Source organism: Lynx rufus, unplaced genomic scaffold, assembly GCF_022079265.1.
Source record: "Lynx rufus isolate CCGP_SWC_20201006 ecotype Redwood Valley unplaced genomic scaffold, mLynRuf1.p SCAF_11, whole genome shotgun sequence".
In the NCBI taxonomy this organism is placed as follows: Eukaryota; Metazoa; Chordata; class Mammalia; order Carnivora; family Felidae; genus Lynx; species Lynx rufus.
This window is the reverse complement of record NW_025814825.1, coordinates 35,840,875-35,867,763: the sequence shown is the minus strand read 5'-3', so window position 1 is coordinate 35,867,763 and position 26,889 is coordinate 35,840,875. Positions and strand designations below refer to the sequence as shown.

At 39.6% G+C, this 26,889-nt stretch overlaps 1 protein-coding gene and 1 non-coding gene across 3 annotated transcripts in view; one reads left to right on the top strand and one right to left on the bottom strand.

The window, feature by feature from the left end:
- LOC124507012 (cytochrome P450 2C41-like) overlaps nucleotides 1–16,800 on the bottom strand; it is a 32,691-nt gene extending 15,891 nt beyond the window's left edge. The window contains exons 1-6 of one of the 2 annotated variants that reach the window (XM_047073199.1): nucleotides 15,997–16,800; nucleotides 14,287–14,449; nucleotides 13,980–14,129; nucleotides 9,403–9,563; nucleotides 5,740–5,916; nucleotides 1,670–1,811 (exon numbers count right to left, since the gene is read on the bottom strand). In XM_047073199.1, coding sequence (XP_046929155.1) covers nucleotides 1,670–1,811; nucleotides 5,740–5,916; nucleotides 9,403–9,563; nucleotides 13,980–14,129; nucleotides 14,287–14,449; nucleotides 15,997–16,164 — 961 coding nt within the window. In that variant the 5' untranslated portion in view covers nucleotides 16,165–16,800. Of the gene's footprint in view, nucleotides 1–1,669; nucleotides 1,812–5,739; nucleotides 5,917–9,402; nucleotides 9,564–13,979; nucleotides 14,130–14,286; nucleotides 14,998–15,996 lie in introns of those variants that run through there. The other variant, XM_047073197.1, reaches the window with a different exon arrangement.
- Nucleotides 10,072–10,178, top strand: LOC124507327 (U6 spliceosomal RNA). The gene has a single exon (XR_006960982.1). It is a non-coding gene; the product is annotated as a U6 spliceosomal RNA (small nuclear RNA).
- Nucleotides 16,801–26,889: the final 10,089 nt, after the last annotated feature.

Below are 26,889 nucleotides of genomic sequence, written 5' to 3'. Positions count from 1 at the left end.
GGGCATATATCCACAGAAAAGGAAATCAGTATCTCAAAGAGATCTCTGCACTCTCATGTTCATTGCAGCATTATTCACAGTAGCCAAGATATGGAAAAACCTAAGTGTTCATTGATAGATGAATAAAGAAAAGGATAACAACAGAATATTATTTAGCCAATAAAGAAGAAAATCTGGCATTTGCAACAACATGGATGAAACTAAAGGATACTACACTAAGTAAATATGCCAGACACAAAAAGACAAATACTGCATGATCTCACATATATGTGGAATCTAAAAAAGTCAAATTCATAGAAGCAGCAAGTAGAATGGTGGCTGCCAGAGGCTGGGGGTGGGGGAAATGGAGAGATATTGGTCAAAGGGTTCAAACTTTTAAAATGAATAAATTTGGGTGTCTAATGTACAACATGGTGACTGTGATTAATACTGTATTGTACACTTGATATTTGCTAAGAGAGTAGATATTAAGAGTTGTCACCATACCCTCCTCCTCCAAAAGGTAACTATGTGAGGTGGTAAATATGTTAATCAGCTTGATTGTGGTAATCATTTCACAATGTACATGTATATGAAATCATCACATTATATACTATAAGTATATACAATTTTTACTTGTTAATTATATCTCAATAAGGTGGAAAAATAGTTGTTTAAAAAGGAAAAAAATGGGGTGCCTGGGTATCTCAGTCGGTTAAGTGTCTAACTCTTGATCTCAGCTCAGGTCTTGATCTCAGGGTTGTGAGTTCAAGCCCCGCATTGGGCTCTGCTTTGGGCATGGAGCCTACTTAAAAATAAACAAAGTTAAAAAAAAATTAAAAGGGAAAAAAAATCCTTTAAACCACATTGTGTCTAAATAGCATGTATCTTTTATAAATCTAACCTTCTAAAATACTTCCCAGACTGGAAATTTTCTCAGGCCATCTTACTAAGTTTCTGCTATACTTCAACAAACATAGTTCCCATCTTCCCTACCTTACCATTAGAAAACTGCATATTCAGAATATTTCCCTTCCCTTCCCTTCTTTCTTTTCTTTTTTTTTCTTTCTTTTCTTTCTTTCTTTTCTTTTCTTTCTTTCTTTCTTTCTTTCTTTCTTTCTTTCTTTCTATTTTTTATTTCTTAGAGCACAAGCAGAGGAGAGAAACAGAGAGAGGGAGAGAAAGAGAGAGAACCTTAAGCAGGCTCCACACTCAGCATGGAGCCCGATGCAAAGCCCAATCCTATGACCCTGGAACCATGACCTGAGCTGAAACCAAGAGTCAGATGCTCAACTGACCCAGCAAACCCAGGAAAGATTTCTCCAAGAACACACCTACCATTCAAAGTGGCCTCTTTTAAGAAAACTGATATTCAACTTATGCTGGCTGTGCCTGCTATAAATCCTTTCCCATAAAATCTAGACATTTATCCAAAGTTCTTTTTGTTGATAAAATCCATAGCTTTCTGCTTTTGCTATTATTGCTCACAGTGTCTTCACTTCTCAGTCATCCTCTGCTAGTGTGTGAATTTGCCTCACTTATCTCCCTTTTTCATATTTGGACAAATCAGAGCTGGTGGCACAGGAATTTCAGTAAGGAAGCTTTTCTAAGAGAAACAAGATGGAAGCCCATACGAGTGTCTTCTCAACATCATTTCTGAAATTCACCCTTCCTACCATGCTGGCGGTACCTGTGACTTCCGGGTGCTTCAGCAGGAGCAGGAGAGCATATCTTAGGGTGGTGCTTGTGGTCTCTGTCCCAGCTGCAAACAAATCACTTGCAGTGGCTATCAAGTTTTCAATAGTGAACTCCAACTGCTGACTGTGGTTTTCCTAGGAATTATTCAATGCCATTATTTGATGGTTTGCCAGCACATGTCATTACAATAAATCCCAAATAGCACATTGTTATCAAGGGAAGCAAACTTAGAAACTGGAGAGGGCAGTGTTAAAATAATAACTGTATGGTATGGAAAACTGTATGCATTAGCTGACCCAATCTTCATTTCCTATTCCTTATCCCTTGCTTGCCTACAAATTCCACTTCCCAGCCTCCTTTGCAGCTACATTGGCCAAGCAATCTATTTCTTACCAATGGCCTATGGATGCCACTTTCTCTTTCCTTCTTCTTACTCAAAACACAGATATGTAGGTGGTGGTGGTGGTGGTGGTGTAGACATCATCTTGAAACACGAGTATTTGAGCATGAACATAAAGCCTACACACTAAGTGTGCTAAAGAAAAATAGAAGGCACCTGAGTCCATGATACTTCAGAGCTACTGTACATGTCCTGGACTGCTCTACATGAAATTCGCTGTACATGAGATAAATAAACCCACTACACTTTCTTAAAATATTGCTAATTGGGTTTTCTCTTGTTGGTAGGCAAACACAATCTGAATAGAGAGAAATGAGTAAATTAGAGCAATATCTCAAAACATGGTATAAACCAAGATCGAGAATTTGCAATTCTCTTATTTGTTATAGAATTTATGTGGATTCTACATTGCTTAAAATCTCATTATGAGGTTGAAAATGTGCAAAAGCTAACATGACAGCACATCCTAGAACAGATTATTCTAGATGTGAGGCAGGAGGCAACTTGGAGTAGGAAACAAGTACAGGAATTAATGGGGATATAGAGATAGAAGAAATACTACAGACATGAAGACAGAACATTTAAGCATTAACTGCTCATAAGGGATGAAGGAGAGTGTAGGGGAAATGCAGATGTTGAGGATAAGAGACTGACTGAATAGAGGTCTCATAAACTGTACATTGGGAGAGCAAAAGCACTTCACAAGGACAACCGAAGTTGGTTTAAGGTAAGGATGACACAAAGTCGATAATAACCATAGGGCCATTTGAAATACTTACTATTGAGGTCACTAAAATACAAATAATAATAATAATAATTTCTTCCTATCCCTTCCTATAGACCAGCATTAATTTAATAAGATTTTTATAATCCCCAAGTGACCAGTAGCATGCCTAACATGTAATCAACTCCATTAAGATAGGCTTAACCCACTGAATAGCTGTACTTACTAGACCCACCAGTAACATCAACTTCACACAGTTTTCTAACATTGCCAACCCAAAATCACTCTAAAGCGAGGAAAAAGAATAGGGCACTAATAAACCATTTTTAGCATTTCCTACTGTTGAAGCAAATTTAAAGAATCAGTGCTTACATACAAATGGATTATCAATTTTAGCCTATTTTATGCCTAAGTTTTCTTGTAATTACGAGTTTTACATTTTCAGCTCTTACATTCAGGTCTTTGACCCACCACACTTCCTCCCAAGGTTAAATACAAAGTTATCATATGGCCCGGCAATTCTATCACCAGGTATATACCCAAGAGAAATTAAAGCATTTGTATATACAAAAACCTGTACAGAAATGTCCATAGAAGTTTATTCATAATAACCAGAAAACCAGAAACAACCAAAATGTCCATCAACCAATGAGTGGATATATAAAATATGGCATAGCCACTCCAGAACAATATTCAACCAAAGGAATGAAGTACTGATATAAGTTACATCAATGAACCTTGAAAACATTATGTTAAGTGAAAGAAGCTAGAACAAAAGACCACATACTGTAGAAGTCCATTAATATGAAACATCCAGAATAGCAAATCTATAAAGACAGAAAGTAGAGGTGTGATGCCTGAAGGGGGGATTCAGGGGCAATGGAGATTTCTGATGGCGCGTATGGGGCTTCTTTTCAGGGTGATGAAAATGTTTGGTAATTGATTGCTGTGGTGTTGCAGAACTCTGAAAATACACAACTCCTGAATTGTACTTGAAATGTGTGAAGGGTTTGGTATGTAAATTATACTCTATGAAGATGTTAACAACAACAAAAAGGAATAAGATAGAATTTAAATACTATGATGAAGACCAGAGGAACAATGCAATTTTAAAATATAGTATTAAGGAAATACTGTTAATTGAAAGAGAGATGTCAGAGCCTTAATTAGCCCAGGATCAGTGGAGAGGCTTCCCAGCATTAAGAAAATTCCTCAAAATATGTGGAAAAAAAAATTAATGTAGGTGCATTCTTCTGGGAAGATGTCCATACTTAAAAAAAAAATTTTTTTTAACATTTATTTATTTTTTGAGAGACAGAGAGAGACAGAGCATGAGCAGGGGAGGGGCAGAGAGAGAGAGGGAGTCACAGAATCTGAAGCAGGCTCCAGGCTCTGAGCTGTCAGCACAGAGCCTGATTCAGGGCTTGAAATCACGAGCCGTGATATCATGACCTGAGCTGAAGTCAGATGCTTAACCGACTGAGCTACCCAGGCACCCCAAATGTCCATACTTTTTAATCAGATTCTCAAATCAGATGATCACCAGAGAGATAAAAATAATTGCCCTATTAGTAGAGAAAGAAGAGGGTGGAAGTAATTTGCTTCGTCCCTCTTCCAGTTTCTTCAAACCATTCTGTCTTCTTCACTTCATTCCACCCAGAATACATGATTTGAGCAGTCCAATTGACATGCATGGACAATTCTTTGACAGTCACCCTCATGGGCATCTTTGACTCCTTGCCATTTTAGCTTACTAACTGGTTTCTCATTTCTGCCCAGAGTTACAAGGTGATTAGATAAAATAACGATGGCCTCAGATGAAGGAATTTCCTTCTCTAGAATTAGCTCCTTAGGATACATTCTGGATTTGGTCTCTCCCCAGTTCAAAGAGGACTTTGTACCTCCACAAGTGTCATTATGTCATCTACATTACTGTTGTCACATGATTTCCAACTTGATCCTATCACTCATTCAGATTTATTATCTAAATCTTTCACTCCTTGGTTAAACTTCTCAAATGCTGTATCTGTTCTTATTACTAAAATTTCCCCTACAGTTCCTACTTATCCTCTCCTCCAACTAAAACCAGTCTCTATAGATCCCTGAGATGTGACAAGATGAACAATTTGATTTGATTTCAGGATCCTCTGTATTTCCATGGTCCAGACTCTTATCAAGCCAAAGTCCAAAGAAATGAAAAATCTCACGGTTGGTCCTGGAGTCCATTCTTATCATACAGATCATTCTCCAGGGCTCCCAGGATAATTTCCTCCAATAATTACTTGCATTCCACTCTTGTGGCTCATACACCTACCTGATAAAATCAAAACTTGTCATGCCAACACTCAGGTTTACAGTTACTTGACAGACACCAATGTTCAACTCTGTATCTGTCCAAATTCATGTTTGGCTACACTCAGCGAAGACTTCTCTCTTCTATCCATCCAATCTCTTTGACAATACACACCCCTGAACCTCTCATCATACCACTCTACCAATCTGAAATTCCCTCCCCTATTCCTTATTGCAAATATTTGAGGATCTACATCAACCCTCAAAACAAGCAGGAGCCTAGCAAGGTTAAATCTTTCCTTCTACCTCTCCCACATGCTGTATGTGACATGATCACATCCACCTTAATTTTACGCCTCAATATTTTGTCATTTCTAATCTGTTTGTATTTTCATTTCCCCTAAAGTGTACATTCTCTTTCTTCTCAGGTAGAAACTTGACAAACAGGTTCCATGTATTCCAGGTATTTAGCAATTCAATCTTAGATCTTCTATGATGCTCAATCCAGATCCATGCATACATAAGAACCTAAAGTGTTTGGCCAAGCATTTCTTGCCTATTGAAACATCCCTGATAAGTACAGAACTAATCAGTGAACCCCAAAAATGCAGGCAAACAAATAAATGATCTGTCACCAACATTTTACCTGTTTTATTTTGATCAAGAAGTAATCAATGAAATCCCGAGGATTGTTAATGTCCAAGGATTCTTGGTGTTCTTTGGTTTTCTCTAAAATATAATTGTGTGTACAAGTAAAATTTTTAAATATTTTGCGATGACTTCCTGGGAGGTAATCAATGAGAGCAGGGAAACTATTGTAGATCTTAAGGATAAAAAAAAAAATAATTATTAAATTAAAAACATTAAAGAAATGAGATAAAGAAAAAAATGGTCTCTATCTTCTGGGGAAGCATTTAATGTGCATATAAAAGTAACTGTCTAATGCTCATAGGGATACTTAAGGGAACAAACTCTGACCAGATGATGGAAGATAATAATAATTTCCTATACACATACATCAACCTCATAGTATTAAGGCATCTTTATGTCAATTCTCTCTTTTTTTAACTTAAATTTTTTAATTTTTTAAATTGTCGTAGACTCTGGGTCTGGTGTTCTTTCTTGCTAGATAAGTGGTGCCTCACGTCTGCTGTAAACAACCTTCTGCCTGGCTGCCTGGCACCAGGGTTTTGTTTTGTATTGACCCAAACCCCTAACTCCACATATCTTCAAACCCCTCTTTCCCTCATGTCCATGAGTTAATGTTCACAGTTTCATTGTCCCTTTGTGCACGTCCATTACCATGTTTGTAAGCCTTCTGATCCTAATAAAAATGGAGCAAGGACCCTTAATCGGGGCTCTTGTCTTCTCCAGGACATTAGTCATCTCTCGCACTTTAATCCTGTGTCCTGCTTTCTTGCTGGGCAAGAAAGAACTCTAGACCCAGAGTCTACGACATTAAATGAGTTTATTTTTTCAAGTTTATTTATTTATTTTGGGAGAGTGAAAGAGTGGGGAGGGGCAGAGAGAGGGAGAGAGAGAATCCCAAGGAGGCTCTGTGCCATCAGCACAGAGCCCGATGTGGGGCTCAATCTCATGAACCATGAGATCACATCTGCACTGAAATTAAGAGTTTGGATGCTCCACTGACTGAGCCACCCAGGCATGCCTATTTTTTAATTTTTAGAAAGAATGAGAGAGAATACAAGCAGGGTAGAGGGGCAAAGGGAGAGAGAGAGAGAGAAACTTTTTTTTTAAGTTTATTTATTTTGAGAGAAGGTACATGTGCGAGTGGGGGGAGGGGCAGAGAGAGAGAGAGAGGAGGGAGAGAAGTCCAAGCAGGCCCTGTGTGCTGTCAGCACAGAGCCCAATGTGGGGCTCGATCCCATGTCCCTGGGATCATGACCTGAGCCAAAATCAAGAGTTGGATGCTCAACTGACTGAAGTGACTGAGCCACCCAGGTGCCCAATTCTCTCATTTTTTAAATATTAATTCCTCCCTACAACCTTGAAATATAGAATGACATGAATTACTATGATTCACATTTTATAGATGAAGACCAAGGTTAAGGGAGTTTGGGCAACTTGATATATAGCACAAAGCTACTCCCTAGTCAGTGTTCCCTGGTAGCATCTGTGATCCCAAACGTTTTCTCTTCTTAAAGGAGACATTCTTTTCCTTCCTAAATTAGCATACTTCTGTTAAGTAATGTGATGAAGAGGTCACTAAGTGAGTGGAGGACAAACCTTGTGGGCAATGGGAACCTTCCAGCAGGGGCCTGCATGCGCATGGAGTGATGTGGTCATGTTTCCAGGCAGTCACCAAAGTTGCTTATGGAAACTGAGGTTTGAGGTTTAGTGGAAAAATCACAGACCAGGGAACAAATGGGCTTGAATTCCACCAGCTCCATATTTGGACATTTGTCTTCTTGTCTGTGAAATAAAGGCTTCAACTATCTTTCTCAGATGCACACTCCAGGACGCTTGCCCTGGGCAGGAGTTCGGTATTCAAAAATTCACTTCACTGAGTATAACTGGTGAAAATGTCACAGTAGACAGCTCCAAAGGTTGGTCCCTCTCAAAAAAGGCTGAAAATTTTAGCAAAAACCATGAGAATCAACTTGTCTGAATTCTAGAAAACAAAGCAATCAAGAGAATGCTGAATTAAGAAAAAGGTAACTTGAAAATGGCGGGAAAGCTTTGTGAAGTTTTTAATTTGTCCTTGTCCCACCTCTTTCCTCAGTTTGGCAGGGGTCTTAACAAGGGCAGCTTCTTACACGGGACTCTGGTTTCTAGTTCAAGAAAGAGTAGAGCTGACCATCCTCACAAAAAATTGTTTTCTCTGTTGCCACTTCTCTGGGGCAATCTGAAGGGCTCTGGTCTTTGTCTCATCTAACTTAGAACTCAGGGTGGAAAAGTAGTAGGTATGTCTCCAAAACTCTGCAAGGCAAATGAATAACCCACAGCCTCCTCGGGCAAAGATTAGTTAAGGCATAGGATACAACATCAAAATCCTAGGAAGAAAAGCTGAGGGGAGAGTAACTTCTGGAAATTAGGGCATTCAAAAGCACCCATGTATACTGAGGAATTTAGAAATTTAAAGTTTAGGGGGCGCCTGGGTGGCTCAGTCGGTTAAGTGTCCGACTTTGGCTCAGGTCATGATCTCACGGTTCGTGGCTTCGAGCCCCGCGTTGGGCTCTGTGCTGACAGCTCAGAGCCTGGAGCCTGCTTCGGATTCTGTGTCTCCCTCTCCCTCTGCTCCTCCCCCACTCACACTCTCTCTCTCTCTCTCTCTCTCTCTCAAGAATAAATAAACATTAAACAAAAATTAAAAAAAAAAAAAAGTTTAGAAAGCAGGACATAGGCTAAGAAAAGACCTCAGAAGACCCTAAGCTTTCACCTCTGGATGATCTTGGCTCAGCACAAGCTGAGAAAGAATTGAAAACAGTCTGATGAAAGCACTGAAGGAGTGTCCCAGCACAGAGCCAATCTGGAAGAATTCATTAGTTCCTTCCTGCCTCCCTCCCTCTCCCTCCCTCCCTTCCTTCCTGCCTTCCCCCTTCCCTCTCTTTCCCTCCCTTCCTCTGTCCCTCCCTTCTCCCTTCCAGTTCTCTCTCTTTCTCCCCCTTCTCCCCCTCCCTTTCTCTCCCCACCCCCTCTTTCTCCCTTCATTTCGGCTCCTCACATTCAAGGAAACTTCCATCAAAACATTAGCTTAATACAAGCTAAAGGAACAGAGATTTCAGAGACCGCACATGACAAAGAAGAGACTTAGCAAAAACAGTTCAGAAAAGTCACTAAATAAACATCTACAGCCTATAGAAAGCAAAAAACCCAGCACACATGGGGGGTGCCTGGGTGGCTCAGTCCGTTAAGCGTCTGACTTTGGTTCAGGTCATGATTTCATGGTTCATGAGTTTGAGCCTCATGATCTCATGGTTCGTGAGTTCAAGCCCCACATCGGCTCAGTGCTAACAGCTTGGAGTCTGGAGCCTGCTTTAGCTTCTGTGTCTCCCTCTCTCTCTGCCCCTCCCCCATTTGTACTCTGTCTCTCTCTCTCTCTCAAAAATAAAATAAAACATTAAAAAAAGTAAAAAAAACAACACAAAAAAACACAACAGCACAAACCTATAGCAAGCAAAACAAAACAAATCTCAAGAAGGGAGAAGAATCTGATTTCCACAGTTACCACATTATAACATCCAAAATGTCTAGTTTTCATTCACTTCACAGCATGGTTCATACAGAATTTTGGACTTGGACAAAACAGTATAAGTAGCTTCTCAGGAAGAGAGGATCTTGACCTCACCTGGACCCATGAGGAGCTCAAAATCTTGATGTTTTCATTAAATTTTTCCAGGAAGCCAAGTAAAGTCTGATCTGTATAATCAAAACGATTTTGGAAAATAATGGAGCAGACCACATTACAGGTAGCACAGCCCAGGACAAAAGTGGGGTCACAGGGTAAGGCTAAAGAATAGGAGAGATTAAAAAAAAAAGAATAGGAAAGATTTATTAAATAGCATTAAAATATACATATAAAAGTCTTTGTTGTTGATAACAGATAAAGGTAATTTTAGAACCTCTAAAGCAATATCTACCTAGCAATCCCTTTATCGGTGAAAATTTTAGTATGCTTAAAATCAACTTGTCACTTTTCCCTTAAAAGTGAAGTCCATTCCTGCCTGGGTAGCTCAGTCAGTTGAGCATCGGACTTCAGCTCAGGTCATGATCTCACAGTTCGGTTCGTGGGTTCACGCCCTGAGTCCGGCTCTGTGCTGACAGCTTGCTCGGAGCCTGGAGCCTGCTTCAGATTCTGTGTCTCCTTCTCTCTCTGCCCCTCCCCTGCTTGCACTCTGTCTCTGTCTCTCAAAAATAAATACATGTAAAAAAATTTTTTTTAAAAATGTGAAGCCCATTCCATCCTCGTTTGTTTAATAATAGTTTTCCAAATACTCCATTTATATCACTACATTTGGTGCTCGCTTCAGTAGCACATATACTAAAACTGGAACGATACAGAGAAGATTAGCATGGCGCCTGCACAAGGATGACACGCAAATTCGTATATCACTACATTTGTTTACCTGATTTTTACCCAAGGGGACTATTACTTTGAAGAACAAAAGAAACAAATTTAAAGAAGTCCCTCCCTCCCTTCCTTCCTTCCTTCCTTCCTTCCTCCCTCCCTCCCTCCCTCTCTTCCAGTCACCCTCTCTCTCTCTTCCCTTCTTCCCTTCTTTTACTTTTTAGCCAACGCAGGGCTTGAACTCATGACCCTGAGATCAAGACCGACTTTACTGACTGAGCCCACCAGATGCCCCAAGAAGCCACTTTTAAAAATACCTAATAGGGGTGCGTGGCAGTACATGGAGCATGCAATTGTTGGTCTTGGAGTCGTGTGTTAAAGCTCCACGTTGGGTGTGGAGATTACTTAAAAATAATAATAATAAAAATAAATTTTTAAAAACTACGTAATGATTCAGGTTATGAATGAAGAATCACACCTGTTTGGTAAGCTTGCGATTAGCACTCATATAAGGAAGGGAAAAAATGACTAAGGACCTGGAAACCTTTTATGTACAATGAATAGTTGAAGTGACCCATGTGTAAAATCAGCAGAGGAAAAGATTAGAGAAAGGAAGATTATGGAAAAATGCAGATACTGGATGGAATGAATGTAAAAAAGCAAAAGCTATCCATATTATATGAGAAGAAAAACTAACACAAATGAATACAAATTATAATACAATTTGCCTAAAATAAAAGTAAAATAAGAACTCTTTATTTCAAACTTAAGTCACAGATAAGCAGACAAAAAAGATTAACTTGATAAAGAGTCCTGGGACGCCTGGCTGGCTCATGAGATCAAGCCCCACGTTCAGCATGGAACCTACTTAAAAAATTTTTTTAAAAACAGAAAAGGCAGGGGCGCCTGGGTGGCGCAGTCGGTTAAGCGTCCGACTTCAGCCAGGTCACGATCTTGCGGTCCGTGAGTTCGAGCCCCGCGTCAGGCTCTGGGCTGATGGCTCAGAGCCTGGAGCCTGTTTCCGATTCTGTGTCTCCCTCTCTCTCTGCCCCTCCCCCGTTCATGCTCTGTCTCTCTCTGTCCCAAAAATAAATAAACGTTAAAAAAAAAAATTTAAAAACAGAAAAGGCAATAAATAGAGTCCTTTTATTTCTTTATTGCAATATAGAAAAAAATAATTTTCTTCTCTAGGAAATAGTGTCCATCAGGCCCCACATTTATTTGGACAGCCTGCCCTCTTGTGGAATTCTGGAATATTACTATATATAGCCATTAGCAGAACCCCGTATCGTTGGTATAAATTTTTTACTTGGACTATCATTTAAGTCAATTCTGTCATTTTACAGATAAATGAAAGAAGAGGAAAAGTTTTATATTTTTAGTGGGAAATATTTAAATGAAATTGCTATAATCAAATGATCAATAAAGTTTATATGCAAAAGGCTCCAAATTCACATCATCAATGTAATTAAGGTGACCAGAATAAAAAATGAGGAAGAAATGAGACAGAATTAAAAAAATAGGAAACATGTTTAGTTAACTGCTCCTATTCCAGACTCCTTTTCAGTTGAAACACTCAAGGACAGTAAGCTTTTGGAAAAACTTATTCTAGAAGGTAGGGGATAAATTTAAGAAGGCCTTGAGATTTCTGTGTGTGTGTGTGTGTGTGTGTGTGTGTGTGTGTGTGTGTGTGAGAGAGAGAGAGAGAGAGAGAGAGAGAGAGAGAGATTCACAGCTAAAATTTGGTTTTTAATTTTTTGCTTCATTTTAGAGAGAGAATTAAAAAGCAGGGTAATTTGAAATCCACACTGAAAATCAGATTCATTGTGACAAGCACTTCATAAGTCACTGGAGCTGACAGAGGGGGGTAAAATAATTACCATATAAGTTCTAACCCAAATCCAATGATTTTAAAATGCACCTGGAATTTTTATTTAGATCGTGAGGCCAGTAGATCAGGAGAAGATAGCAATTGAAAAGATAGTTTGTTACTCACAGTTCCCAAGAGGGAAGCACCAAGGTAGATGAGGAGGCAAAAGGAACAGAGGGAAAGCATGGGCCAGAGCCTTCATTGGGGCTTTCATGGGAAGGAGTGAGCAAGGCAGGGTAGGTATGCTGAGTACATTTAGGATCAGATAGTTTGAACAGTTGCAGAGGGCTCTGGGTTACAGGGGTGTTCCCCAGTTCTTCAGTAATTGGCCCTGCGTTGATTTAGAGCAGGGAGAGTATTGGCTTGGTGTGTGAGAACTTGGTAAAGGAGGCAGCTGGGGGTATGGGCGGTGGATAGGCTGATTTACAAATCAAAGACATGCTCTAAGACAAGATGTTTGCTATATCTAGTAATTCATTACCCCTGGGAGGGGAGGTTGTTCCCTGGTTCTGCAAGGCCTCTAAGATGTCAAAACATTACAAAATAGAGAAAATTAGAAACATGATTAATAGACTATAAAGAAGGAGAGTAATATAAGGAAAGTCAACTAATAAGGGAGGCAGGGTAAAGAGTTATTAATAGCTGAAACTTAAATAAATCATTTTATAACTTGGTATTTGTGTAATTTTCAGGATTATGCTATAGCATATATTTCTTAACATATATTAAATAATACTACAGATTAGCGAGCAACAGTAAATAACTCAAACTGGTAATTTAAAAATAATTGTTTACAGTCACCCTGGAAAACAGTATGGGGGTTCCTCAATAAATAGAACTACTCTATGACCCAGCAATTGCACTATTAGATATTTACCCAAAGGATACAAAACTACTAATTCAAAGGGATACAGGTACCCCGATGTTTATAGCAGCATTATGTGCAATAGCCAAATTATGGAAATAGCCTAAGTGCTGATGACTGATGAATGGATAAAGAAGTGGTATATACATAACCAATGGAATATTACTTAGCCATCAAAAAGAATGACATCTTGCCATTTGCAATGACATGGATAGAGGTGGAGTGTATTATGTTAAGCGAAATAAGTCAGAGAAAGACAAATACCATATGATTTCTTCACTCATATGTGGAATTTCAGAAACAAATGAGCAAGGGGGAAAAAAAAGAAAGAGAAAGGCAAACCAAGAAACAGACTCTTAACTATACAGAACAAACTGATGGTTACCAGCATGGAGGTGGGGGGGGATGGGTTAAACAGGTGATGGGGATTAAGGAGGGCATTTGTGATGAGCACTGGGTAATGTATGAAAGTGTTCAATCACTAACTTGTACATTTGAAACTAATTTAAATTTTAAATTTAAAAAATTTTTAAATAGCTGTTTATAGGGAAATCACAACTGATAAGGTCTGCACTAAAGATTCCTGGGGAATTACAACCATAAAAAAAGTATCATTACTGCCAGAAATGTAGACGTGGGCCTGGGAAGAAACCTTCGGACAGATCAATGAAACTGACCAAACACATATAGACCAATGAAGTAAAAGCACATGTCACTTGTTACATGTGCTCCATCAGGGGGTGATGAGGTCACTTCCACTGTGTCCACTTGACAAGTATTCCCTGGTGACATGTTCTGAAACAGATAATGCACATATACATTATGGGAAAAACATTGTTCTCTAACTCTTTGAAAAAATGACTCCCCAAACGTTCTACCTTCATGACGTAATGATTTGGAAATTAACAAATTTGGGACAGAATAGGATTAAATGACCTTTTGTACACACAGCCTATGCACGGTCATGGAAGGACATACATAACAAGCATAGATACACAAAACCTCCCTTGGTTCTCTGCTGCACACCCTTTCTCCTCCACAAAAGGGCTGAAATGTTTCCAAGGATATCAGTAGACAAGAGAACAAACAGCCTGCCAATGTCAGAGTTATAGAATAACCCACCATTGGTTTTTCTCAACTCTTCCATGAGGTAGTAGGCTTCCTCTTGAACTCGGTTCTCAAGGTCACTCTTCCCCATCCCCAAATTCCGTAGGGTCATGAGGCAGAAGCGCCGCATCTCCTTCCATCTCTTTCCATTGGTGAAAAGGATTCCTACCAGAGGGAAGACAGAAACTGGGACAGAGGTCCTGGGCAAGGAGGAGGAAGCCTTGTAGATGGGCCAAGTTCTGCTGAGTTACCCTTCAAATTCCTGTTTTCCATCCTTCCTACTCCCATAACCAGTGCTGAACCTGCATACCAGCATACCTACCATGTCCTTTACTAATTCTTTCAGCTAATGGGAAACTTCCTCTTGCAGAAAACTCTTCTCCTAGATCAATCAGGGCTTCCTTCACTGCCTTATATCCATGCAGCACAACAGCAGGCTTCATGCCAAAATACAGAGTGAAAACCGGGCCATAGGTTTTTGAGAGCTGAGAAGCGCAAAGAAAATGTATATATTATTACCCAAAGAAGTCACAATTTGGCTATATTTTGTGCATTTGTGTGTATGTGCATGATTAAACCTGATATCATCATCATATTGTTGATGTTTTTATTCTGCCGAACGTAGCTTCACCTATTTCTGGATGTTATGTATAAATAAGATTGTTACAGCCGACACATAGAGAGGGCCACTGATGTGACAGGCAATGGCCCAGACTATTATTACTCAGATTATTACAACTAGCCATCACAGCAACACCTTGAGCAAGGTTTATTTACCCTGTTGTATAGAGAGACTGAAGTTCAAAGAATTTCCTATATATTTCCAGTGTCTAATAACAGAACACCCCAGTTTCAACCCTGCTTGGCAGACCTCTGATGCCTGAGCAATTTACCAGTCCCCAGTGCCTACCTGGGGACCAATACCCAGCTGATGGTTTCAGGATCATCTGTAAAGCTCATCCCCTGGAGATTCTATCTCTGTAGCCTTACGATGTACACTAGGATTATGTTTTTTTTTTTTTTTTAAATTTTTTTTTTTCAACGTTTATTTATTTTTGGGACAGAGAGAGACAGAGCATGAACGGGGGAGGGGCAGAGAGAGAGGGAGACACAGAATCGGAAACAGGCTCCGGGCTCTGAGCCGTCAGCCCAGAGCCCGACGCGGGGCTCAAACTCACGGACCGCGAGATCGTGACCTGGCTGAAGTCGGACGCTTAACCGACTGCGCCACCCAGGCGCCCCTATGTATTTTTTTAAAAAAATCACCACAGATGATGCTAAGGCCCACTCCACTTTGAGATCTGCTGCTATTACTAACATAAAAAGAGAGCAAGCATCACAGAGGCCAGCATCTCATAGAAGGAGAATTGCTTCTTTCTGGCAGCATTCTTGGGGTACAGACAGCAGTTCTGTACAGAATCCAAAGAGTGGATTTTTTCTTTCATTCACTCATGCAAATGAACTACTATTCAAAACTATTTCCTTGACATCAGGCACAATTTGCTTCTTCAGAGTTCAATTTTCATAACTATTCTGAATAAAACACACAGTTTATGTAGTAGATGACTTCTCGAATGAAATCTCCAATCACAAACTACCTCCCTTACCGTTTACCTCCAGCCAGAAGTCATACCAAATGTCTCTGAAACAAAGAAGGGCAGCAACATTCCTCACTTTTGCCATTTGATTATTTTGATGATACCAAAGAATGACCTAAATATTTCTCTATTCATAGAAAACATTATTTTATTACACTATTTTTTAAAAGTGATCTCTACACCCATTGTGGGGCTCAAACTCATGACCCTGAGATCAAGGGTCGCACGCTCTACTGACTGACCCAGCCAGGCACCCCTTATTCCACTATTCTTGACAATACTCCACAAGGAGTATTTGCTTTATAGATATATCTTGATGTTTTTATTTTAATATACTATAATTTAATATATTTTCATAAAGATATTTTATTTAAAAGCAGAGGTTAATGTACATACCCTTTGCAAACTGCTGGAGGAGCATAAAGCATACTTACATTGCATAAGGATTTGCCGATGTTCTTCACATCTACCTGTAGGATATTTCCAATAAAAGGGAGAGGATGAGGGCCAGACGGGAGCTTCCCCTTCCCAATGTTCTGTTTCCAGAGAGAAAGGAGAAGCCAACAGGAGAGACAGAGCACCAGAATCACAAGTGGATCCATGGAAGTGTTCTCTTCTTAGACAACTGTGAGCAAAGTCTAAAGCTTCTGTACACTCACTGCTAATTCCACTTGTGATGTTTATAAGGTAACTAATCAGCTAGATTTACCTTCATCTCTCTCTTAAAGGGACTTTGGCCCACTGATAAAGATAAAAGTACGGCGTACTTTACTCTTCTTTTGCTTCTAATGCCATGCCCTGGAGATTCTGTTCTAAAAGGTCTGGGTTGGAGCCCAGGGAATGTTTTTCTTTTTCTTTTCTTTTTTTCTTTTAAACACTCTAGATGGTTCTGATTGAGAGCCAGTGAAGTAAATTATTTGATCACAAAAACTGAAAAATATTCTGGATTTTGAGTAATGACCAGTTTGTGAATTTATGATTTGGGGGGGAAATCCTTGCATATAAAAAAGTTTATCCTTTAATGCTTTATCAAACACTATAGTATATTTTGTCCTAGAAAATGAAAGCCTTTTGAAATATTTTAGTGTACTGTATTAACATTACAACTACTTAAACATAAACTAGGTAATGTAACTCTTAAATGTCCAAACATGTAACAACTAATTAAGTAAATTTATACAGTAAAACCTTGGTTTGGGAGCATTATTCGTTCTGGAAGTAATCCAAAGCACTTGTATATCAAACTAAATTTCCCCATAAGAAATAATGGAAACTCAGATAATTTGTTCCACAATCCAAAAATATTCACACAAAAATGATTACAGTACTGTAATATAATACAAAATAATAAAGAAAATACAAAATATAAAGAAAATAAACAAATTAACTTGCACTTACCTTTGAAAACCTTTGTGGCTGGTAGGAGGGAGACAAGAGAGAGGAGGGTTATTGTGTAGGACAACTTTCACCATCACTAACAGAATCAGTGATATCTTTTGGCTCAATGGAATCTTTCTCTTTTCACGCAACTTTAACAAGAAACCTATCCAATGACACTTGCTTTTGCCTCCTTTTGAGGATTTCACAGAAATGTGACATTGCATTGGTGATCATCCACAACCCCACAGTGAGACAGAGAGAGAGAGAGAGAGAGAGAGAGAACCATTTTCTCAGTTGTGATCATGTGACATTCAGTGTCACTTACTACTTGTATTGCAAGACATCACTCATTTATCAAGTTAAAATTTATTAAAAATGTTTGTGCATCTTGTAGAACACTCACAGAACAAGTTACTTGCAATCCAAAGGGTTTTTTTTTTACATTTACCATATTACCATAAATACCATATTTACCATCAAACTCTTGCTCCCCCAAATACTGGAAAAAGGAATTTTAATTTTACAAATGGAGAAAGGGAAATTTGAAGACAACAGGAGACCCATTCAGTGTTGCACAGCTCATAAGTGACAAAAAGGGGATTTGAACTGAGATCTTTTGATGCCCACTGTGCCTATATGTGATACATTCGATCCACCGGTTGCCTCAACAATGATAGGAAAACAAAATCAAGCCCCAAAGCATTAGTTCCTCTGTATGTACACCTCATTGACTGTTCACAAAATAATAGACTTCACTAAATAGAAGCCTTTATTTATTTGATTCCAAGGACAACAGGGCTGTAAGTTCTCAAGAGAAAAAAATAAAAGATAGGGATTCTCCCTTCCTCATAACCGCAGAGGTAAAACTTGCTCAGGTAACTGAAAAAAGAGCCAATCTCAGAACTTAGGGAGCAAGACTTGGGAAGCTATGGTTTCCCCCACCTCACAGTCACCTCCAGACATAGCTGCTTCTGTTGCTTTTTGTGGCCTGGCATTGTCAGAAATAACGGAATGAAGTATGCATGGCAAGAAATGGAAGACTTTAAAACAAAAGGCATGGATTCAGTGAGTGGGAATGGGAACCAGGGGATTCACTATACAGACGCACAGAATTGGGGCACCTGGCTTGCTCAATTGGTAAAGCATGTGACTCTGATCTTAGGGTTGGAAGTTTCAGCCCCACATTGGGTGTAGAGATTACTTAAAAATCAAATCTTAAAAACAAACAAAACAAACAAACAAACAAACAAAACCCCACAGAACCAACACAACATGCAGACCTGAACAGATGACATTCAGTGGTCATGAGGATCTAGATATCACTGGAATAAGAGATGTACGTTATCAGATCACTAATAGTAATGCTTGTACAAAGGGATGTTCTGCAAATATCATATCTGTTCTAAACTGACTAGTGCAGATATTTCCAAGCTCTTTTACTAAAGTTTTACCAAGACCCCACTCACACAATGTTTTATCCCTCATATTTACAGGAATATTGAAAATTTATGGAATTTTGACATCTGTCATCTTTTTAATTTTTTTAATGTTTGAGAGAGAGAGAGACAGAGAGAGAGACAGAGAGAGACAGAGTGCAACGGGCAGAGGGGCAGAGAGAGGAGACACAGAATCTGGAGCAGGCTCCAGGCTCTGAGCAGTCAGCACAGAACCCAATGCAGGGCTCGAACCCACAAACTGTGAGATCATGACCTGGGCCTGAAGTCAGACGCTTAACCGACTGAGCCACCCAGAAGCCCCTATCATCTCTCTTTTGATACATTCAGTTACCTTTGCCTAAGATAAAATTATTTCCATTTTAGGGCTGAGGGAGCTGGGCCTCAGGGTTTTAGCTCCTTTGCCAAGGACACACAGACTGCAGGTGGCAGAGCTCAGGCCCCACACGCCCTGAGAGGTGTGTGCTTCCATATAAGAAAAACACTCAGTTCAAGCAAGTTTCCCATGTTTATTGAATGTATATATACTGAGTATGATTCACTATGCCAAGCACTTACCCCACCCAGTGACTTTTTTTTTTTTAAATTTTTTTTTTCAGCGTTTTTATTTTTATTTTTGGGACAGAGAGAGACAGAGCATGAACGGGGGAGGGGCAGAGAGAGAGGGAGACACAGAATCGGAAACAGGCTCCAGGCTCCGAGCCATCAGCCCAGAGCCTGACGCGGGGCTCAAACTCACGGACCGCGAGATCGTGACCTGGCTGAAGTCGGACGCTTAACCGACTGCGCCACCAAGGCGCCCCCCCCCAGTGACTTTTAAATAAACATTTGAGTCAATTATGGCAGCACAGGTTGGTTAAAACAGGAGTCAGAAAAGATTTGTAACCTTTAGCATTTGAGTCCAGGTCTTGGTGAACCTTCATAATTTATCAAGGGCAGAGGCAAATTTGCTGACTCACATACCTCTAGATTTAAAAGAGCCACACTACCTAATGAACTCCATAGCTTTTTTTTTTTTCTTTTCTTTCTTCCTGTTTTTAAATAGGCTCCAACACCCTAGGTGGCACTTGAACCCATGACCCTGAGATCAAGAGTCACACACTCTACCAAATGAGCCAGCCAGGCACCACCTCCCCCTGGCTCTCTGTAAAGCAATCATTTTATTACTTGGGAGATGGGTGTCCCTTCTTTGCTCTTCCTCCCTCTTGCTGAGGCTCCTGCCTCGCCCTTTCTCTTTTTACAAAATGAGTGACAGATGATTCAAGATAGAAGGGATCAGAAATCCCTAGTGTAATACCTACGTTAGTTTTTGGAGTAAGGGATTGGTGACTTGGTGAGGTGAAGTATCACCAGCCCATCAAGTACAAGACCTCTACTTAGAATCCACCTTAGGGTGCGTGGGTCGCTCAGTTGGTTAAGCGTCCCACTCTTGATTTCAGCTCAGGTCAGGCAGGATCTCATGGTCATGAGTTCAAGCCCCATGTCGGGCTCTACACTGACAATGCAGAACCTCCTTGGGATTCTCTTTCCCTCTCTCTCTGCCTCTCCCCTGCTCACTCTCTCTCTCAAAATAAACCTTAAAAAAAAAAAAAAAAGTCCCAGTTCAGGGACACCACACACTGAAGTGATTTCCCATCACTGCCCAAATAGATGGTCAGGGAGTCATCAGCATAAAGCCCTCCACAGTCAGAGTACTATAGACCTCAGGACAGAAGTGTTAATTAAAATAGTTTCTTCTTGGGATGCCTGGGTGGCTCAATTGGTTGAACGTCCAACTTTAGTTCAGGTCATGGTTCGAGCCCCATGTTGTGCACTGTGCTGACAGCGCAGAGCCTGGAGCCTGCTTCAAGTTCTGTGTCTCTCTCTCTGCCCCTCCCCTGCTCACACTCTGTCTCTGTCTCTCTCTCAAAAATAAAACAAAACATTAAAAACAAAACTTTAAAAAAAGTTTTTCTTTTTAAGGGCGCCTGGGTGGCTCAGTCAGTTAAGCCTCTGACTTTGGCTCAGGTCATAATCTTACAGTCCCTGAGTTCGAGCCCCACATCACAGTGCAGAACCGGCTTTGGATCCTCTTATTTTCCCTCTCTCTCTCTGCCCGTCCCCTACTCACGCTCATGCACTCTCTCTAAAATAAACATTAAGTTAAAAAAAGGAAAAAATTATTTCTTTTAAAATAAACCTTTCATTGAAGCAGAATATAAAGTTCTAAAAGTTCAGCTCAGTGAATTATCATCTGAACATACACAGTGAAACCAACACACAGGCCAAGAAAATTAATTTTGCCAGGACCCCAGAAGCCCCTTTATGCCTCCTCCTATTCAGTACCTTCCCCTTCTCTAAATGTGTCCAATATCACATCAAAGGTTAGTTTTTGCCTTTATATAAGGCAAAATGTTAGTTTGTGAGCTTCATATGAATGAAATCATACATTATTTTTTAGTATCGAGCTTCTTCACTTGATGTTGTAGATAGCACTCGGTAGGCTTTATTACAGTGTCTTATTTTATAACTATTCCAGTTTTTTTTCCATTGCATTGCAACGGACACATGGGTTGATTCTAGTCTGAGGCTATTATGAATAGTGCTGTTACTAACACTCCTATAGGTGGCTTTTTTGTATCCCAATGTATTGGATTTCTGTTCAGTATAATCTACAAGTATAATTGCTGGCAATGCAGGTGTTCTTTTTTAGTAAATGCTGCCAAAGAATTATTCAAATGGTTGAAAAATGTTACGATAAGATTGCCAGTAGCTCTACTTTCTTGGCAATACTAAATATATTCAGCTTATTTTCATTTTAGCCATTCTGACAGGTATGTTAATAACTCATTGTAGTTTTAATTCACATTTCCATGAAGCTTCATGTTGCTGAGCACTTTCTCAGATGTCCATTGGCAATGCCAATTCTTCTTTTGTGAAGGGTTTGTTTAGCTTAGATATGAGCCCATTGCTGGTTTCATATGTATATTTTTATATACTTACTCTTAATAACCCTAAGGGTATAGAAAAGTTTGAACTATGTACAAAGAATTTTATTTATTTTGAACATTTGAGTAAAATTGCTGACCTAAAGTTCCAAAACTGAAATATTTTGGTATGTGTTTCCTAAAAGCAATGCAATTCTCCCATAACCATAATACAAATTTCAAAATCAGGAAACTAAATGATGCATTAGAACCACTCAATCCCGGGGCGCCTGGGTGGCGCAGTCGGTTAAGCGTCCGACTTCAGCCAGGTCACGATCTCGCACTCCATGAGTTCGAGCCCCGCGTCAGGCTCTGGGCTGATGGCTCGGAGCCTGTTTCCGATTCTGTGTCTCCCTCTCTCTCTGCCCCTCCCCCGTTCATGCTCTGTCTCTCTCTGTCCCAAAAATAAATAAACGTTGAAAAAATAATTAAAAAAAAAAAAAAAAAAAAAAAAAAAGAACCACTCAATCCCTATTTCTACTAATGTTTCATCAAAAAGTCCCCATAATGTTCTTTATGTTCCATTCAGAAACCATAATCACATGTTGCAAATAGTTGTCAAGTCTCCTTAATCTATTTCAGTCTGGAATAGTTCCTCAGCCTTTTCTTGACTTCCATGACCCTGCCACTCTTGAAGAATATATTTGTAAAATGTTCCTCAGTGTCGGCTTGTCTGGGATTTCCTCATGATTAGATTCAGGTTATGCATCTTTTTTAAAAAATATTTTAAGTAATCTCTACACCCAACATGGGGCTCGAACTTACTACCTCAAGATCGAGAGTTGCACACCCCACCGACAGAGCCAGCCAGGTGTCTGCAGGTTATGCATCTTTGATATGAATACCACAGAATGTTTTTTCTTCTTATTGCATCCTATTAGGTGACAAACAATTTCCATCTGCCCATTACGGGTGTTCACTTTGATTACTTAGGAGTGTTTTGGCAGTCTCTTCCATTAAAATTATTTTAATAGCATTTGTAACTAAGAAATATTTTGAGCGTAGACCCTTTGAAACTATAGAACTAGTCATCAAATTTTCAATGGTATTTACATATCATTATGGAATCATGCATCCGACTGAGCCACCCAGGCACCCCAAGGAGTGATGCAATTTTAGTGTTAATAGCAGATGACTGTGTAACACGAAAAATTCACCACTTTGGACAACAAAAGATCCTCAACCTTTAAAAGAATTAAATAGTGTAATATAGATTATTTCCTATAATCCCATTTCAGAATAACTAAAAACAAAGTATGAAGTAAACAGAGCAATTGCTTGCAAATTTTGCAATTCCCCCCCCCCCTTTTTTTTTTAATTTATTGGAGTGTCTGGGTTAAGCATCTAACTTCGGCTCAGATCATGGTCTCATGGTTCATGGGTTCAAGCCCCGTGTCAGGCTCTGTGCTGACAGCTCAGAGCCTGGAGCCTGCTCCAGATTCTGTGTCTCCCTCTCTCTCTCGCTGCCAAGCCCCTGCTCATGCTCTGTCTCTCTCAAAAATAAACATTAAAAAAAAAAAAGTTTATTGCACCAAAAACCATAAAATACCTAGGAATAAACCTAACCAAAGGGGTGAAAAATCTATACTGAAAAGTATAGAAAGCTTATGAAAGAAATTGAAGGAGACACAAAAAGTGCAAAACATATTCCATGATCATGGATTGAAAGAATAATGTTAAAATGTCGATACTACCCAAAGCAATCTACATATTCAATGCAACCTCTATCAAAATAAAACCAGCATTCTTCACAGAACTAGAACAAACAATTCTAAAATTTGTATAGAACCAGAAAAGACCCTCAAAAGCCAAAGCAATCCTGAAAAAGAAAACCAAAGCTGGAGGCATCACAATCTGAACTTCAAGCTGTATTACAAAGCTGTAATCATTAAGACAGTAAGGTACTGGCACAAAAACAGACACTCAAACCAATGAAATAGAATAGAGAACCCAGAAATGGACCCACAAACGTATGACCAACTAATCTTTGACAAAACAGGGAAGAATATCCAATGGAATAAAGACAGTCTCTTCAGCAAATGGTGCTGGGAAAACTGGACTGTGACATGCAGAAAAATGAACCTGGACCACTTTCTTCCCCATACACAAAAATAAACTCAAAATGGATGAAAGACCTAAACATAAGACAGGAAGCCATCAAAAACCTAGAGGAGAAAGCATGCAAAAACCTCTTTGACCTCGGCCACAGCAACTTCTTACTCAACAAGTCTCCGGAGGCAAGGGAAACAAAAGCAAAAATGAACTATTGGGATCTCATCAAGATAAAAAGACTTCTGCACTGCAAAAGAAACAACCAACAAAACTTAAAAGACAACATATGGAATAGGAGAAGATATTTCATTTGACATATGAAATAAAGGGTTAGTGAACAGGGGCACCTGGGTGGCTCAGTCAGTTAAGCATCCAACTTCGGCCCCGGTTATGATTTCACCTTTCCCGAGTTTGAGTCCTGTGTCAGGCTCTGTGCTGACAGCTCAGAGTCTGGAGCCTGTTTCAGATTCTGTGCCTCCCTCTCTCGCTGCTCCTACCCCCACTTGCACTCTGTCTCTCTCTCAAAGCTAAACATTAAAAAAAGAGTGGGTTAGTATCCAAAATCTATAAAGAACTCATCAAACTCAACACCCCAAAAAAACCCAAATAATCCAGTGAAGAAATGGGCAAAAGACACGAATAGACATTTCTCCACAGAAGACGTCCAGATGGCTAACAGACACATGAAAAAATGTTCAACATCACTCATCATCAGGGAAATACAAATTAAAACCACAATGAGATACCACCTCACACCAGTCAGAATGGCTAACATTAACAATTGAGGCAACAACAATGTTGGCGAGGATGTGGAGAAAGGATTAGGAATGCAAACTGGTGCAGCCACTCTGGAAAACAGTATGGAGTTTCCTCAAAAAATTTAATATAGAACTACCCTACAACCCAGCAATAGCACTACTAGGTATTTATCCAAAGGATATAGGTGTGCTGTTTCCAAGGGGCACATGCACCCCAATGTTTACAGCAGCACTATCAACAATAGTCAAAGTATGGAAAGAGCCCAAATGTCCACTGACTGATGAATGAATAAAGATGTGGTGTGTGTGTGTGTGTGTACACACACACACACACACACAATGGAGTATTACTCAGCAATCAAAAGGAATAAAATTTTGCCATTTGCGACTATGTAGATGGAACTTGAGGGTACTATGCTAAGCAAAATTAGTCAGAGAAAGACAAATATGCAAAAATAATATAAAAACGAGGGGGACAAAACATAAGAGACTCTTAAATACAGAGAACAAACTGAGGGTTGCTGGAGGGGTTGTTGGGGTGATGGACTAAATGGGTAAGGGGCATTGAGGACACTTGTTGGGTTGTTATACATAGGGGATGAATCACTGGATTCTACTCCTGAAATCGTTATTTCACTATATGCTAATTTGGATGTAAATTAAAAAATAAATTAAAAAGATTATTTTGAGAGAGCAAGAGCAGGGGTGGGGCAGAGAAAGAGGGAGAATCTCAAGTAGGCTCCACACCATCAACAACAGAGTCCAATGTGGAGCTCAAACCCACAAACTGCAATATGGTGACCTGATCCAAAATCAACAGTCTGAGGCTTAACTGATTGAGCTACCTAGGCGCCCAACAAATTTTGTAATTCCTAAATAAATATTTGGATCAAAGGCACCAAAAGCAATATTGCACAATAATTTTAAAACACTAACAATGGATGTATTCACTGTGCTAGAACAGAGATAACATTCAATGAAGACACTTTGTGCCACTTAATACTTGAGAACATTTATGACATGTAAAAAGGAACAATAATGCAGCTTGAAACAAATTAAAAAGGCAAAAAAGTTAAAAGAAATTTTGACAAAATATTTAAGGCTCTAAAAATCAGAATTTTTCATACAAAAATGTATGCACTTTTCCTTTTCTGGATGCCCAGTGAATTATGTGGACTCTGCAGAAAGTTCCCCCAAGTAGTTTAAAATCCTGGTGGAAGGGTGCCTGGGCTCAGTCATTAAGCAGCTGACTTCATTTCAGCTTAGGTCATGATCTCAGTGGGTTCGACCCTCATATCAGGCTCTGTGCTGACAGTGCTTGGGATTTTCTCTCTCCTTCTGCTTGTGCACGCTCACTCTCTCTCAAAATAAGTTAACTTAAAACACCCTGGTGGAAAAGCACATACTCCTGGGAGGTTTGCCCGTGTAGCGGGAGCCAAACTCATGGTCTGGAACAGGTCTCCAGTCTTGGGAAACTGGGAGCTCTGTGTACAGATGTAGAAACAAGCGCAGAGTGACCCCATGTTCCCTGAACCTCTGAACTTACCTTCCTGTGGTGCCCAGATGCGTCAGGCCTCCTGATAACAGTAGCCTGGGAGGAAGGTGCTGGCATTTCAACCCTTAGCTGGCAGAGATCACATGAATGTTTGCCTGTCCTTTCCTAAGTGGGTGTAACTTGTGACATTCTCCCCAGCAGAGTATGAGAGTTCTAGTTTTTTTTTTTTTTTTTTTTTTTTTTTAAGAAAAAAAGCTCGAGTGAGAGAGGGGCAGGAGGGAAACCATGAAGCAGATCATAACTTGAGCTGAAGTCAGATGCTTAACTGATTGAGCCACCTAGATGCCCCCAGTCCTAATTTCTCTACATCTTCACGGTTTTTAGTCTTTAATGTTTTTTGTGGTGAGTAGTATCTCATCGTGCTTTTCATTAGTGTTTCTTTGGTATATGACTAAATGATTACTTTTTCACACACTCCATGTGCTTTACAGTTAACTGTCCTTTCAAGCCTTATGTCCATTTTAATTTCTTTGCATTTTTATTACGGAGATTTATTGTTTATTCATGAAATATGAAAGTTTTGAGTGAGATTATTAATGCAGAAGATACGGCTACCTTGCAACGGGACCAAGATTCGAAGAGAATAAAGAGGGCATCCTTATGGAGGGTTAGCCAAACATGGCAGATTAAGAACACCCTTACCCCAGGGAGGGTTTGGTGGCCCCTCCCTGACTTGCACGGTCTCTCAAAATAAACTCAAATTACATCACTCCTCTCTTCTTCTTTGTTTTAACCGCCTATTGTGATTGGCTGGCAAAGGATGGCAAAGGATGGATTTAAAACTTTAGGTTGGAATTTCACAGATTGAAAATTTTATGGTCTTATTTTTGTTAAAACATGTGCCTGTCTACTGATCTTTGTTCCTCTGTGAATGACCTATCTAGTTTTAAATGATTCTCTTTGAGGTTATTTTATCTACAATGCATCCAGGTGTAGTTTTCCTTATCCTTTCTGTCTAGCACCTGGTAAACTAAACTAATTCAATAGGAGGTCCTTCATATTTAATTCCAGGAAACAGTCAATAATAGTTTTTAATCTGGTGTGTCCATCTGGTTCTTCTTTGTAACTTTATTCCTGCTTCATGTTTCCAACATGCTCTTTTATGCAGTGAACAAGACAAAGTACCCAATGATGAGATGAGAGGCTGACAGATGGGAAAGAG